General features: G+C 55.1%; 5 protein-coding genes across 5 annotated transcripts; 1 reads left to right on the top strand and 4 right to left on the bottom strand.

The window, feature by feature from the left end:
* Nucleotides 1–101: 101 nt before the first annotated feature.
* Nucleotides 102–1,958, bottom strand: CHGG_08608 (uncharacterized protein; the record flags this gene model as incomplete). The annotated part of the gene is made up of 7 exons (XM_001226534.1): nucleotides 102–109; nucleotides 230–411; nucleotides 464–486; nucleotides 703–855; nucleotides 1,186–1,216; nucleotides 1,444–1,649; nucleotides 1,752–1,958. 7 exons carry the CDS (start codon nucleotides 1,956–1,958, stop codon nucleotides 102–104), a joined length of 810 nt encoding a protein of 269 aa, XP_001226535.1.
* A 1,404-nt stretch (nucleotides 1,959–3,362) lies between these two features.
* On the top strand, nucleotides 3,363–3,704 carry CHGG_08607 (uncharacterized protein; the record flags this gene model as incomplete). The annotated part of the gene is made up of 1 exon (XM_001226533.1): nucleotides 3,363–3,704. The coding sequence occupies one exon, from the start codon at nucleotides 3,363–3,365 to the stop codon at nucleotides 3,702–3,704; it is 342 nt and encodes a 113-aa protein (XP_001226534.1).
* A 2,510-nt stretch (nucleotides 3,705–6,214) lies between these two features.
* Nucleotides 6,215–9,028, bottom strand: CHGG_08606 (uncharacterized protein; the record flags this gene model as incomplete). Its single annotated transcript, XM_001226532.1, has 2 exons — nucleotides 6,215–6,874; nucleotides 7,457–9,028. The coding sequence occupies 2 exons, from the start codon at nucleotides 9,026–9,028 to the stop codon at nucleotides 6,215–6,217; spliced, it is 2,232 nt and encodes a 743-aa protein (XP_001226533.1).
* A 314-nt stretch (nucleotides 9,029–9,342) lies between these two features.
* Nucleotides 9,343–12,560, bottom strand: CHGG_08605 (uncharacterized protein; the record flags this gene model as incomplete). The annotated part of the gene is made up of 3 exons (XM_001226531.1): nucleotides 9,343–9,418; nucleotides 9,705–10,180; nucleotides 10,236–12,560. 3 exons carry the CDS (start codon nucleotides 12,558–12,560, stop codon nucleotides 9,343–9,345), a joined length of 2,877 nt encoding a protein of 958 aa, XP_001226532.1.
* Nucleotides 12,561–13,878: 1,318 nt separating this feature from the next.
* CHGG_08604 (uncharacterized protein) lies at nucleotides 13,879–15,606 on the bottom strand (the record flags this gene model as incomplete). Its single annotated transcript, XM_001226530.1, has 2 exons — nucleotides 13,879–14,089; nucleotides 14,228–15,606. 2 exons carry the CDS (start codon nucleotides 15,604–15,606, stop codon nucleotides 13,879–13,881), a joined length of 1,590 nt encoding a protein of 529 aa, XP_001226531.1.
* Between the last annotated feature and the right edge of the window lie 516 nt (nucleotides 15,607–16,122).

Below are 16,122 nucleotides of genomic sequence, written 5' to 3'. Positions count from 1 at the left end.
TCAACTTGTACTTCAGCGGTCTCCAGTAACAGCAATCTCCCAAGAATCCTACCGCTCATGGACGTTGACAGGGCTTCGTGAAGACGCGTTTGACCGCGTTCTTACAAGCCTGTGAGTGTCAGCCAAGATCTACAATATAAAATTCCCTTTGCCCCCATCAATATGTCTTCTTCCTTCTTCCTTCTCTCGACAGACAAGCGAGATCGCATCCAGTCCTTTCTCGACTCACTTGAGCCCACTCCACCGAACATGAGCGACATGTCCCAGGACAGCCTGCGGTCATCCAGCCTCTCCGAGTCGCTGCTCTCCGATCCCATTGAATCGCCCTCCGAGATGTAGGCATTGAGACACTTGAGGATGGAATATCCTGGCAAACTGAAGGTAAAATAGCATGAGGTGGCCGACTCGTGGCTAGGTAGAAGTATGTTAGAAGTCATGGGTCCTGTTATCGGAACATCCTTACCCGCCCAAGCCTTGGCAATCTACCTAAATAGAATCTACATTGATAGAATAGCTTCCTATTCTATCAACTCTACCTCGGGTCGGCTGACTAATGTATCTATTCTATCTACTTTGGGGTCGCGGTAGGTAGAAGTGGATAGATGCAGAACCCTGCCCGTCCGTGCTGCTCATCGGCCTGGGCTAAAGAACTCGGCAAGGCGGCGTCGAACGTGTAATTACGAGGGCTGCGATGCCACCTACAGCGACTTGGGCGGTCTCAGGAAGCACCAAACGCTCGTCCACGAGAAACTGCCTCCCATTCGATGCGGAGAGTGCGAGTACGGAAACCCGAGACGGGATAGGGTTCGTGATCACTTTCTGAAGCAGCATCCGGGCATCGCACTTCCAGAGAGGCTGCGAGTGAAAATGAGGTCGTTTCAGGGGCTGCGGACCACGGCTTTGGAGGGGTAGGTCAACTTGGGGGGTGCAATGGTTCACACCCCGTACAGTAGTACGGTTATAAATAGACATGTAGACAGCGTTTGGGCAAGTAACGGATTCTCAAACTAGACCCAGGAAACGAGTATCTTCCACGCTTCCGGCAATCTGGTCTATTTGAGACGTATCGACTGCCTGCAATGCTATATGAAGTTCTTCATGCTATGATCTCTCCATTAAACCTTCGGATCCTCTGGTGAAAAAGAAACAAGAAAACGTTTCTTTCATGCCCGCCTGGCAACTAACCGTATTGTCCACCTTCTCAAGGAGATACCTCCTCGAATTTCAGTCAAGTAAAGTAATACACCTTGGAGCAGTTGTGCGTCGCCGGCCCAGCCCCCTGGGTCTCGTCGTCCCGGAACCCAGAAAATTCCCGCTCGTCAATGTCCTCGCCGATTCTAAACACGCATCAGAAGCACCATCCAATACACGAGCCCGGCAGCAAACTCGGGCTTGACGTGAATGCTAACGAAGGAGTCAAAAAAAACACATATCAAGACTCACCCGACCTCGGTCGCAGGCGGAAACAGCCGCGCAAACCTGCTGAGCGCCCAGCTGAACACGCCCCTCTCGGCAAAATAACAGTGCTGCCAGTCGCTGTTCTCCCACTTGTGATAGTCAAGCGACGAGTTGCTCGTCTTCATGACACAGATGTCGCGTGCTTCGGGAAAGTGGGCGACGCTGTTGCAGTCGGCGCTGTTGGCGCAGTACTAATGGCATGGGATACAGGATTAACACTCGGTTTGGTGGTTTCCTCATTGCAAATGGGGATATGTGCTTTATTAGGGGGGGCGGCAAGCTTGGGAGCGTACAAGTACGAGCGACATCCAGGTCTGTGTCGAGTTTGTGGCTGTCTCTAGCGGGTGGCAGTCGACAAGGTGCATGACGCCGGCTTCGTCGAGCGCCCGGGTGTCGGTCCGAGGCGCTGTTTGAGCTGGCTTCGCCTGGGTGGCAGGTAAAGCATGGATGCCGGGAGAAAAGGCGAGGACAACCAGGCCAAGGTGTGTTAAGGACGTCATTTTGTCGTGGTGGTAATGCTGTATGTGGTTGGTTTGGGAGATTGAGGGGTGAAGAGGCTCAGGAGGGAGAGGTAACGTTGGGATGATACCCTGGGTAAATACAGAGTCTGACTAACGGTGTGCCAATGTCGATCGAAACGCGGGAGAGGACACTGCCCGCTCTATTGGCAGGTTCACACTCTTCTAGCTTGATAGCTACATACCTCACCCGCCGTACGATTTGCTGCTGCCCAAGACCCCGTGTCACTCACGGATCGGTTAGTCATCTCAATGGCGAAGAAGCAGATTAGCAGATTGGGGTAAGTGGATAGAAAGAGAGGACCGGGACTGTTGAATACATGAAGTCGAGAGATTGGTATTCTTGTATTCTTGGATTCCCGGGTGTAGATAGCCACACTAAAACGGAATGTGGAAGTTCTAGTTGAGGGCCAGCATGGAAGACACTCGTGACGATGTTGTTGGAAAGCCAACAGCTACGAATTGACTGTACCAAGGTGATTGGGTGCCAAAAGGTGATGAAAGAGGGGCAACCAGTCCATTGATGATGATGATGTCTGTCTCTCTGTCTCTGTCTTGTTCCCACTGCCGCGGGCCTCGCCCTGATCCTGAAAATACTAATAATGCCCAGCCACTAGTTGTTGCACAAAACGGGTGGCTGAAGATACGGTACGGCGGGTCAACAACAGGGGCTTATTGGGCCCACCAGACTGGGCCCAATGCAGCGTTTCTAAGGGCACAGAGGATCTCCTTTTTCTTCCAGTTACATCAATCAGACTGTCAGACAATTGCATCACGAAATTGAGGCCTTGGATCAGTGACCTTGCTTGCACTACGTTGCGCGCCCTGTTCAGAAGTATCGCTACTCTGGCTGTTGGATTTCCAACACTAGTTACCCCTGAATTGCCCCTCCTAACCGCCTTCCAAATCCAACAGATGTCGAGGGGCGTCCTGCCAAGACAGGGACATGAACATAACCCACGACATGCATTCAACAAGACACAGAAAAGCGACGCGTTTAGTCATGCCGTGATCGAGAGATCACTGGGGAAATTGGTCCATCTCAAAATGGGATGGAACAAGAACGAGTAGCCCAAGTCACGCAACAATTCGAGTTTTCATTGTTCGAAGTTCAAGCCTTTGACGTTAAATCGTCGCATTTGTTTGACGTCGGCCACATTATGTGGCCCAAGAAGGGGTTGACCGGAGAATATTGAACAGGGGTCCTGAATGAACATGACCAGGCAAACCCAGCATGTTCCGGACCTGTGATAATTTGGGAATTTGTACAAAAACCTTCGTAGTCTTGACAATTCCAACCTTTTCTGAACCACTACGATCAAGCTAGTTCAGTCCAGTTACAGAACCAAGCCAACTAATACTCCCTCATTACTCGCCTACTACACAATGGGTCTCGACTACAAGCTCGATTTCCAGTTCCCCCGGGGACCCATTCACCTGCCCGATATAACCGAGGCGTTTGCCACGCTTCCAATATCATTAATCAAGTCTATTAACGTGGAAGATTACAGCCTTCACAGAATTACCGTGGAAGAGCCTGAGGATATGGTCAAGCTTTTCTTCGAGGAGCTCCAGATCGCACTGGGACCTTCGTCTCCTGGCCGTAAATGGAGCGCCAGCCATGTTCTGGCGGCATGGAAGCACACTTCGAATATTGAGACTGGAGATATTAATACGTCGATTTCCGAATGTGGAGGCCTCGTCAACTTGGCCAAGCGAAAGGCATAGATGTTGTCATACATGTACTTGCAGACTGCGATGCCCAGCTGCCAGGGGGCGTGTTGAGCTGCGAGCTCGGACTTGACCATCGAGTAAAATTGCACCGACCATGTAAACCGCATAGGTTAGGATTGTCTTTCTATGCGTAAAACACCAGCAGATGGCGCCGCGATGCCAAAAGTTACACCCGTAGAAAGGAATGGTAGGTCAGTGTATGAGGAGGAATCTAGATAGGTTCAATACTTTACATCTAGACCCCAATAGAACGAGCACTTATCCCGAGATCATCTGCTGGTTTTCTTCTGGCGGCCCTTTGGGGTGTTGGTGACACGACAACCACGATTACACATACATATTTGGAAAGTTAGCCCCCTCGCGTGAACCCACCAAGCCGATTCAGCTGCCCGAAGTTGTAAATAAATCACATACCTCACGCATACTAGAGGCCAAAGCATAATATGATGTCGTTGGTGGTAACACGTCAGAAAAAATGGTAACACACCAACGGCTCAGATTTCAGATGCACAACTTTGCGGTAGGTTTGCCCCATTGCGTGGTGAAATGCGTTGACGCTTCTCATGATAAGAATCCCCAGGGTAAAGACGCGAGATCCTATTTTCTCTCCTTGATATGCCAGCTACAAAACGTTGCGTAATAAAGGACCACAGCCCACCGTCATGAACTGACATGTTGATCTGATAGAGGGGCGCATATTATATTGTTGCACCCACCCCGTCACGCCGTTGGATTATCCTAGTACGACATGTTCTCGCCCTGATGTCGAGCCCAGATCTCTTGCAAGCGTTAGGCGCATTCCTTTTGCATACCGCATTCCTGAATGGTCAGTGTCACTGGTGGCGTAATCATGAAGCACACAATGGGTGTTTTCCTGAAATGTTAGGGGGCACAGGATGCGGTTTCTTTGTGTGTGCTGTACCGTGGCCGGTGCCACGAGCCATGTGAGTTTAACACCACGCACAACCGTTGTCTTGATCTTGGTCCATTTCCTGGAGGGTTTTCTGACGAGACCTGGATTTCATTGTTCGCGGCCACCCAATAGCAACATATCCCGTAATGCAGTTGTCCGCTGGGTGGATGCTGCCCACACTGATGGCCCTTGTATCCCCTCTGCTCAGTGATGGTACCCAAGGCTATATATTTAAGCTCGATACTGTTCCTACTAAAAGGAGTGCCGTTCAACCATTGCAATCATCATATCTACAAGTCGTCAATCCCCGCCATCAAGATCACGACGGAAAGCACCTTCACTACAATGCCAGGCGCAAGCTCTTACTCCTATACAGGAGACTATATCAACACCACAACCTACCGCTGCCCCCGCTCTCCCTCCCCTTACATTTACAGGCGGCCCCTGTATCCGGCCCCCGACCCTAGCACAGCTTACTATCGACGTCCGCTATCGCCACGCCCTAGCACGCCATTATACCGACGACCTCTCTCCTCACGACCTACATCGCCAGTATACCGGCGACCGCTGTCCCCCCGTCCGACCACACCGCTGTACCGACGCCCTCCCTCTCCTCGCCCACGCGCCACCTCACCCTATTACAGCCGGCCTCTCTCCCCCCTCTACCGCCGCGCCCCAACGCGCTCCCCTTTCTCCCTCCCCCTACCGCGCAACATCGCGCGCCGCCTCCCCCCCTCCCACTCTTCTCCCCCCGCCGCCGCCCACTTTCCCCGCTCCATCCCACAGCCTACACGTTCCCACCCCGCGCGTACTCCCCGCCCGCCACACGGCCCTACTCCCCCGTGACCACGCAGCCCACCCGTCCCCGGCGACGCTCCCCCTCCCGCCACCCCCGCCGCCGCCGCCGGTCGCCCTCGCCGGCGCGGCCCTTTAGTTTTTGGCGGACGCTGAGCGACGCGCTGGAGAGCGTGCCGAGGGAGGATCTGAGGGATTTTGGGACGGCGCTGGGGGAGTTTGCGGCGGATCGGTGGGGTTGGACGAACTTGGATGGGAGGACAACGAATCAGAGGACGGGGGTGGATCCGTATAGGGGGCACACGGGCGGTTGGTCGGGGTATAGTACTTATGGGTAGGGGTACTGGGACGGAGGTGGATGGGGATCGGGTGGGTTTTGGATGGGTGTCTGGTGTTGAGGGGGTGGTTTGGTTTGTGAGATGTGAGATGTGAGATGGGGAGTGGAGATCATATCATATTGGGCCTTGCTGGACAGGGGGCGATGGTTTTGTGGTTTTATAGCTGCGGTTCTTTTGTTAGGTAGGGCAAGGTGGGATTAGGGATAGGAGTCCGAGGCATTGGACAGCTGCTTGTTGAGCAAGCGGGTGGCTAAGTTAGTGGAAAGGATGCATTCATCTTCACTTCAAGCCACAGCCCCAAGAGTGTGAAGTTCATGGTAGAAGCTTTTAAAAACTGGGAGAAAGGTACCTAGGTGACGAAAGATGTGACTGACCATTTTGTTACACGTACAGAAAACTCCCTACCTAGGTAACGCTTGACCTCTCGGGGGCTCTGCTGACCTACTAGCATCACACATTCACATGACCAGATCCGCCCCCTTTTCAGTCAAAAGTGCTATGGCCTCCTCCAACCCCCTTCCCATCGCCACATCCAGCGGGGTGATCCCTCCCGAGGCCTTACAGAAGACGTTAGCACCGCGTTCCACGAGCAATGTACACGCATTCGTCCGGGACCCCTCAAGGGCGAGATGCAGCGCTGTCCGCCCCGTCGAATCAGACGAATCGATGTCTACTGTTCCCATATCAAGCAAGATCCTTATCATGTTGGTATCCCCATTGAACGCGGCCGTTTGCAATAGCCCTGCCAGGTAAGCAGCTGGCGGCGGTGCTCCCACCGGATGGTCCGTGGGAGATGGCACCGGTGCGAATACCGGCCGTTCGGGACCTCCGGTCTTCTGTGTCCTGGTCTGGATGCCACTGCGGTGGCACACCATATTGACTCGTATGGCTGGGGTCCGGCCTGCCCCAAACATGTTCTTAGCCAAGATTGTCCCGTCCCTGATGTGCCCTCGCGCGACGAGCATATAGCCTTGGGCAATTCCGTACTCGACAAGTTCTTTTCGGGCTTCGTGTAGCGTCTGATATGGCCCCAGGAAGAGCTTGGGCCCGGGGGTGTGATAATGCAAAGGTGTTGTGGGCCAGAGTCGCTGGGCGGGAGCCGCGGCATTCTTGGTCTTCTGTTTTTACGACGTGACGTGGACTGGAGGGGCCGTGGTAGTCCTTGCGCGGGAGCGGCTTACAAAACGTACGATGGTTGCTGGCTGGGTGTCGACATGTTGCCGCCTTCGTTGGGGCGGAGGCATCTCAACGAAGACATGTAACCGTCGCGCAGTTCTCGATGGTTACCTATGGAGTTCATTAGTTCGTTCTTGAATTGATAGGTATGGACGGGACAAAAAGGTTTAGCATGTATGCATCAATGTCTTGTCTTTCGTGGGTAAATCCGGGCTTTGAAAGAACGTGTAGTGAGACCAAAAAACAACGAGATTTAGGATTGCAGTACTTGAACGATTGTTTCCTTTATTCATACACCGAACAACTGCGATGTTTGCACCAGGTTCATTCAGGCCATCACCAAAAGACACCGATGAAAGGGCCAACCGGGCGTACACTCTCCGATCATTACATGTCTGGTTCTTTACGAGCTTCGCATAACTAATCCGAGACCTACAGGTAAGTGTCGCGACAATCCTACTTCAAGGACTCGAGTTATACGGCCGACCCAACACACACGCATCATCAATCTCATCCGCACTCACATTCCTAGCCACCACGCCACCGCTCCCAAACCGCATCATATTCCGCCCACCCACCTCACTCCCCTCCACCTCCCCCCACGGTAGCCACCCCCCCTTCCTCAACCCCTCCTCCGGATCTTCCATAAACGCCAACAAATAATCCTGCATCCTCTCCGCCACCCGTCTCTCAAACCCCGTCACCCGCTCCTTGCCCTCACCCACCGTGTCAAACGTCCCCATCAACATGGGTACATCACTGCCATGAAACGCGCCCATCCACGGCAGCGGGCCAACACTACTAAAATTCCCCGCGTACTCATACCGATACGTCAGCAACCGCCCTGGCCCCGACCCCGACCCTGACCCGGACACCATGGCGCGCTCCTGCGTGGTATTACTCGCCAGACACACAAACACATTGACCGTCTCGCGATCCACCTTGACCTGCCACGGCCCCGCCGTCACATTCTTCAGCGGGTAGTCCGTCAAACTGGCCTGCTCGTTGGCCGTCGTGCTGACCAGCACGGGGATGCGTGGGGTGTGCGGGGTGCCGGGCCGCTGGGCGAGGCGCGTGTAGTTAAAGAAGACGATTTTGTTGTCCGGGAGGGGCTTGAAGACGGGCGCGAAGGCGGACCCGTTGTCGGGGTAGGCGCCGATGGTGTTTTGGAGGAGCGTCATGGGCACTTGACGCATGCAGGCGAGCTCGGCGAGGGGTGAGGTGGGGAAGTCGCAGCCGACGGTGCGCGCCACGGAGGTGAAGTTGCGGTGGGACGGGTCGGGGTGGCTGATGTTGACCATGGCGGTACCGGATTGGAGGAAGAGGCCGGCGGCGAGGGGGTTGGAGGCGAAGGCGTGCGCGGCGAGGTCCACGGCGACGCCGCCGGCGGAGTGGCCCCAGAGGGTGATGCGGGAGGGGTCACCGCCGAAGGAGTTAATGTTGGCGTACACCCACTCGAGGGCGGCGCGGACGTCGAGGATGCCGACGTTTTGGTCTTCGAGGCCGGCGGCCCAGGGGAAGCCGGCGATGTTGACGCGGTATCCGGCTGAGACGAAGATGTGCCGCTTTGTGCGTTGTACCCATGGTGCGGGTTGCTGGTAGGGCACGTCGACGCCGCCGTTTTTGAACGAGCCACCTGGTATGAAGAGGGCGACGGGCAGGTTGGAGTCTACGGTCGCGTTGAGGGGAGCCCAGATGGCGACGTACAGGCAGTCCTCGGAGGAGGTCTGCGCCATGGTCCCCTCAAGGCGGTTCTGTCCCTGTATGCGGATGGAAAAGTCGGTCATGTTGGAGTTCCATAGTGTCACATTCTTGTAGAGGTACTGTGGGCAGGGCGGCGGGAAGCGGTATGCGTATGAATGCCGGAGAGATGGCCTGACAGGCTCCGGTGGTAGCCACCGACGGTTGCCAATGGGGGGTTCGGCGAACGGGATGCTGCGGAATTGTCGTACGTCGGGGAACTCGGGGTCGACGAGGCCGGTGTAAACTCCGGTTATGGCTTTTACCGTGAGCCCGTCTGGGGAATCCCTGGGGGTGCTACCCGCAAAACCCACGGCGAAGCAGGCGAGCAAGCTAAACAGCCGCGCAGATTTCATGTCGTTGGTGTTACGGAAGTGATCTGCGAGTCCTACTATTCGGCGTAGCTACAGTCCAGTAACGAGATATGGCGATCACCGCGGGTCTTAAGGAGACGTCTATTGCAGGGCGCACGTCACACGACCCGTCCGCCGGGCGCAAAGATGAGGGGGGGTCCAGAATTCAGGACAGCGTTACACCTCACCTACTACTTAACGTAGTAACAGTCAAGAGCCGGACCGGCAGTGCCATCATGGGTTGTGACGTTGTAAAATGCGGGCATGGATGTCATTGGGCGTGGTTCCACCGGGGTACAAAACTAAGTTCTGCAATATCAGGCCGCAGCGATATTGGGGTCCTGGAATCCCCCCCCTAGTTCGAGACCACACTCGGACAGCCGTGTCGGAGATCTACAATTGTGCATACTCTCTAGCATTGAAACCACCTCCAACCATCACAACCTATCCCCCCCAACCCACCCCGTCTCCGGCGGCCCCAAATAACTCCCCCCTACCCTCCCCCCGGTATCCAGCACGATCTTCTCCAAATACACCTCCGGCGAATTCACCCTCCACACCACCCTATGCTCACCCGCATCCACCCTCCCCAACCCCACCCTCTTCACCCACACCTGATCGGCCACACCCCCCATACCACTCCGGCGGGACAGCCCCCGCATGCGGATTGTCGACGTACTCCCCCAGCACGCGTGTGAAGTTGGCGGGCTGGTCGTCGAAGGTGAGGGAGAAGGCCATTTTGAGGTTGGGGTCCGTGTCCAGGCCGGCGTTGATGTAGATGGTGGCGGTGAGGTTGGCCGAGGGGGTGAAGAGGTAGATGGGGTAGGTGGCGTAAGCGGATTGGGCGGCGGTGGGGTTGGCGCGCGCGGCGAGGAAGGGGCGGGAGCGCGAGGGAGCCGGATGTGCTGCGTGTGCCGAGGTGGGGGATGGGGACGAGGGAGATGGGGGTGGTGGTTTCGTTGTAAGTGCTGTTGGTGGTGGTGGTGGTGGTGGTGGTAGTAGCGTTGTTGGAAGAAGGTAAGAAGTGCGGTGCTTCGATCGAGATGTAGCCGGCTGATTCGGGGAAGCCCGTGAAGGATGGAGGGGCCTGGAAGTTGAGCACTGGGATGTGGATTTGGTCAAAATAGGGGTACCGGGCCGGCGTGGACCTGATTCCTACGAGGAGGGTGTCGTTGAGATCCTTGGGAACGGACAGCCAGTCGATGGTGACGTTCAGCCGGGCGTCGGGGTGGTCCTTGTTTAAGGTGCCGTTTGCAGGTGTGATGGAGAGCCAGGGAACTGGCAGCGGGTCGAGGGCCCAGGTCAGCGGGACGCGATAGTCACCGCGCATAAATACGTCGACGTGACGCACGCTGGGGCCATAGGGGTCCATCTGCGGGAGTACCGGAGCGAAGTCAGTCGTTGGCATGGATGCGTCGACCGACTCTGCCCACCGTCCTTGCTGAACGGGGTTGGATGACCCTTCGGCGTACAGGCCAAGGCTTCCCAGGGAGAACTGCATATTCTGGCGCAGTTGGACGTAGGACAGATTGGCGAGAATGTCCCGCGACGGGTTAGCCCACATCTTGGGCTCTTCGACGGCATCATACACGGCTTGGGACATCATATCCGCCCACTTTCCCTCTAGCATGTCATCCCATTCCTCGACGAGGTCGTAGGCTGTCTCGAAATCCGCCAGGACCTGCGATGCAAGGAGGTTGGCCGAGTTTCGCCGCTCAAGTGCGTACCTGTAGTTGAATGCCGTGTTGATCGCGATGGAGTGATATGTAGCCCCTGACAAGACGGGGTGGCCGACCAACTGGAAGAATGCAGGGTGTAAGTTCGGATCGAGTTGTGATGCCACATTACGGACTTGAGCGGCAAGTGACTGCCATAGGGCGAGGATCCTTTCTGCTTCGTGGTAATTAAGTGTGGAGTAGGTGGCCGGCGTGATGTGCTCGTACCTCCGCATACCGATGAGTCGGGAATGCTCCATCAGGACCTCAGCAATATCCCCGGCATGCGCAGATCCAATCTCTCGAGCGGCGAACTGGGCAAGGTACGATGGCAGATACTCATAACTGATGCTTGAAGCGTTCCAGGCAAGGTCCATGGCCAGGTTCAGGGGTAGCTCTATGGGCTTGATATCGCCCACATTCATGATCCAAATCTGGTTCGCGCCACGGAGATGAGCGTGGGAAAGCTCCTTGTAAACTTTGGCCAGGTTGTTGGTGTTGTGCCACTTATACGACCGCGGCAGCCCGACGTACTCAAAGTGAAAGTAGATTCCCGAGCCACCCTCCCGCTCAATCTCGTTCCCGGTGGGCAGTCGGTAAACGTTCTCCTGGTTGTCGTCCGGGAACAGTAATGTGATGTCCTCAGCTGGTTTCAGGCCCGCATCGTCATATGATGCAACCTCCTTGTACAACGCCCAGACCTGGTTCACTGCTGTTTCAGAGCCGTGGTACTTTTTTATGATGCCCCTCTGGGTCTCAAAGACATCTTTCAGCATTTCGATCGCGTTCTCCGTGTTGGCTGCCTCATCACCGAGCCCCCTCAGCCCAATGGTGAAGTACGATTCGTTATGCCCTGCCCTCGCCACGCCCTCGTCCATGAACCTTGTAATGTTGTCCTTGTTTGTCGACCAGTCCCATGGCCCCAACTTCGTCTCGTTCCACTCATTCGTGGCCCTCTGAAGAGGTTCGTGGTGGGATGTCGAAATGACGATGCCGTAGTCGTCCGCCAATTGCTGGTTGCCTGGGTCGTCTGTGAAGAAGATATTTCCCGGCGGCGGCGTAAAGGACTTCCACATGGCGGGCCAGAGGTAGTTGGCTTTTAGACGCAGGAGAAGATCAAAAACGTGAGCGTAGAACTCGGTGTCGAGGGGGTAGCGCGTCGTGTTATGGCGACGGGCCCACCACGTGTTGAGGGCAGGCTCTTCGTCGTTGATGAACAAGCCGCGGTACTTGACGGTGGGCTCCCCATGGATGGTTGTTTTATTGAGAGCCAATATCTGGGCGTGCTTCTGCGCTGGTACGTCGGCAAACCAGTGATAGGGGGACTGGCCGGATTGTTCGGCGAGAGTGTGGATGCCAAATATGGTGCCCCTTTTATCGCTCCCGACAATGACCAAAGCCTGACCATTGCTAGGAGCCGGGAGTTTGATCACGGTAGTCTTGAACGTCTCCCATTTGCCTTCAATGTCGGAAATGTCGATGTGTCCGTTAACTGCGAGGTCGCAGATCAACGAGGAGTCGGCAGAGCCAGCCACGATGACGGTGCCGATGTCTGCTTTTGCGGTGATGTTAGACAAGGTCGCATTGCTGACCGCCCTCGGGACACCGGTGATATCACGAAGATCCCGTGCGAGGCTATTCGCGGCAATGTGCACTCCAACAAAGTCATCCTGGGAAACAAGAATCGGGGCGTTGGTGATGGCCAGCTGTGAGCTTGCAACGTCCCGGTTGTCGAATGCCACGAATCTTTCCTCGAGCAACGAAAGACAGGTCAATGGAAGGCTTGCAACGGCCAATCCGGTGAGGAGTTGGCGACGCATGGTTAATCGGGATGGACGCAGGCACAACAAGCACGACTGTCACCAAGGTATTTACCATAGTGCAGACTATTAAACTTATATTCTGGAATCAACCAAGGCTAGATGTCTCAACACAACTTCCCATTGATGGAGAAATTCTGTGCCTGGGGCGGGGCACCTTGTTGTCTGTTGTTCATCCTAACCTGGTAAACAACAGCCGTGAATGAAAGTGAGCGTTGGAAAAGAGACTTGTGAAATAGCCTAATTGCCCCGCATAACAGCCAAGAACTGCTAAGCTTCCAACGGTTAATCCTCACTCCACAACTCGCGCTCCAAGGTGGTACGACAACATCTCGAGTGAAAGCTCAGGGACAGAATGGTGATAAAATGAAAACCTTGAAGTCCACCTTGAAAAGAAGACAAATATAAAGTCCTATAATGTGAAGCGAACAGCCGTCCCGTCTCATTCAAAGGACCTCCATCACACATACCTACTTACCTCTACTACACGATTCTCATGTGAATACCTAACCAGTCCTCCTCGTCAGCAACATGCCCCACTCCGCATCCTTCTGTGCTCCAGCCTCCACAGATCGACAAAGGCCTGGAAGAAGGGTATCGGGGTCGGGGCAGTAGAATCCATCAAGCATGGCCGATCAAATTCTACACTCAGACAATGAGACGGCCATCTAGTCCACTTTTGGGGATGTTTCGCTTTTGGTTTCACGCTTTCCCTGGATTAATCAACCTTAAAAATGCTGGGATAAAGTGTCAAAACCGGTTAGGAGAAACTTCCAGGGTATATTAATGGTAGTCATGCTACATGTAGTCTTTGTGGAGGTTCTGGAATGTGGGTGGTTCGGTGTAAGTGGTTTGAAACATAATCCCAAAGCTTCGGCTGCCAAAAGAAGAGAGTCCTGGAAGCATGGAGTCCTCAGGCGGATGCGGAGGCAAGATTAAGTTGTTGGCCTTTCCTGCAAGTAATAACATGGGAAGCATTCACAGCTGAATGGTCCCAAACATACATTCTAGCTGTCTAATGGCGACTCTATCAAGATTGAACCTTAGAAGGCAAAGTGGGCGAGGAAAGAATTCATCGGGCCTTCGCGCTTGAGTTGAATAAATCATACCTCGTTTGCTTCAGGCTTGTCTCCCAACGAGGCCGTTGCTGCCTGGTTGTTCATCAAGCATTGTATAATAGGTACCCATATCGCAGTAAATTATCAAGATACTCCCAACCCCTGTAATCAAGGAGTATTTTGATGATACCTCGGTAGGTCCTCGAATTAAGGAATAATAGTTTCCCCGATGCCTCGTAGTCCAACACACCCGCTCCGTTTTAACGCGGAATGTTATTAAGCTTAACGCCGACAAAGCCAGAGTTTTGTCGGAGATTGCGCATGTCAGACGGCCCCAAACGGTCGGACTCGTGCTGTGTCTCACCGTCTGAGCACGTCATCGAATGCGCGAGTTGCTCTGGCACATATCGGCCCACGACAGGGAACTGCACCGGTCCCTCGACCTGGGTATCCAGGGCCTTGCCGACCACTCTACAGGGACCCAAAAGTAGAAGTATGTACAAGATAGACAATATTACATTTTAACTTTCGCACAGATACCGACTCTAAGATCTTTTCCTCAGCATCCGTTATACCTTGACCAACAACTTTCCCTTGGTGAGCCAAAACCTCACGGCGGAAAGTATGATGCCCGCGGCGATCATCAAACAGCCGCCAAAAATCCACAAACGGTGCCAGTGGAGGTTCGCTGGATCCGTCCCGATGATGGCGCCGCCTCCAGGGCCGCTAGCGAGAACACCCAACCCACAAGTCGCCATGCCCATCCCGATCCTCGTCCCAATCTTCGACTTGTCCTTGGTCAAATGCACGAAGCAGACCGGCGGCAGCGCCACAAATACGCCGCTGAAGAAGCCGTAGAGAAGCGCAATGACCGTCACGCCGGCGAGGTTTGTGACAGCGATCATGGACAAGGTGAGGGCGGCGCACACTGCGGCCGCGGGACCGAACAGGTTCAGCGGGCCGATCTTGTCCGACAGGTAGTTGGGCAGCGTGCGCCCAAATGTCGAGGCGGCGTTCAGAATCGGGACCAGGTAGAAGGCCATGGCTGGGTCGGCGACGCCAGACGCAGCGGAAAAGTACGACAGGTACACCAGCATCACGTACAGCCCGATAAAACCCACCATCCCACCCCAGGGTGAAGGCGACGTACGCCAGTCGGTAAAGCGGACCAGTCGATATCTCGCGCGGCTTGGCCGGTCCGCACGCGCATCTTCAGAACCACCAGTGGTACCGCCAAGGTCGCAAGGGCGGTGAAGGCCCATAATGCGCGTCGACCACCCGAAACCGACCTTATCCAGCAGGTTGTAGAACATGATAGGGTATATGATCCCGCCCACGGACGAACCCGCGGCAGCCAGTCCCACAGCAAGCCCCAGCCGAGCCTTAAAGTAAGTCGGCAGCACCGCGACCGTGGGCACAAACAGCAGCCCAGCCCCAATCCCCACCGAAAACCCCTGCGCCAGCAGCACCTGCCAGTAGGTCTTGCAGATGCTCAGCATAAAGAAGCCAAACACCACCAGGAACGACCCCACCGCCAGCAGGTGGCGCAGGTAGCCGCGGTCGTAGATGGGCCCGCTGAGCAGCCCCGTCGCGAGCACGGCAAAGGCCTGGATGCAGCCGATCCAGGAGATGGTCGAGGAACTGGTGCCTTGGAAGAGCGCGCCCGACTCGTAGTAGGTCTGGAACACGCCGAACGTGTTGAGCATCCCCCATGTGTTGAAGAAGACGGAGAAGGCGGCGACGACTTGCATCCAGGCTAGCACGCCGCCGTCGGGGGGGGCTAGGGTATCAGGGGGTGGAGGGTCGGAGGGGGGGTTGTTGGTTGGCGCATTTGTGGGAGCTGCTGTGGACGGGTCCGGTTTGTCGGTCGCGTAGCCGTGGTCTGGCTCGGGTTCGGAATGGTTGTTGGCCGTCGCTGATGTGTCGGACCAGGTGGATGGCGCCGTTGTGTCGCGGTCGGGCCATGGTGCTGGTTCGGCTTTTGCCATGACTGACGCGATTTCGGCACCCAGACAGGTACGCAGGCACGGTGTCGGGGGATTTTAGGCAGTCAGTCTCGGCGGGAACCTGGATTATTTAAAAACTAATTCTCCCGTGTATTTAAAGGCGCAGACAATTTGAGTCGGATGGTATGAATTGCGTTGGACGTAAGAAAGGCGGCGAAGCTCGGAGTTCCGCGGCTTCGATGATGGTGGTCTTCCCTCGGTACGTACAGAGCAATGGTTGGTAATTCTCCGTTGCTCTTGATACACGTGGGGGGCTTCGATATGCCTTGGTGGTATTATGGAGGTCACCGTTTCGACACAACGTCCGGATTTATGAAAGAGACCCCTTAATTCCGAAACAGTTCACGATAAGCAGCAACGGCTAAAAACGCCAATTGGCCAGTCAATCCAGGTGAAAAAAGCACCGAGTGGTAAAAAGGCTGCCTGCGCTTCGGAGCTGCTTTCGGATCCGAGGCACTGTGCCTCTTGAAGACCTCCATAGAGATTTGCACTTGATAC

This window comes from Chaetomium globosum, genomic scaffold, assembly GCF_000143365.1.
Source record: "Chaetomium globosum CBS 148.51 scaffold_6 genomic scaffold, whole genome shotgun sequence".
Lineage (NCBI taxonomy): Eukaryota > Fungi > Ascomycota > Sordariomycetes > Sordariales > Chaetomiaceae > Chaetomium > Chaetomium globosum.
This window is presented reverse-complemented; position numbering and strand designations above follow the sequence as displayed.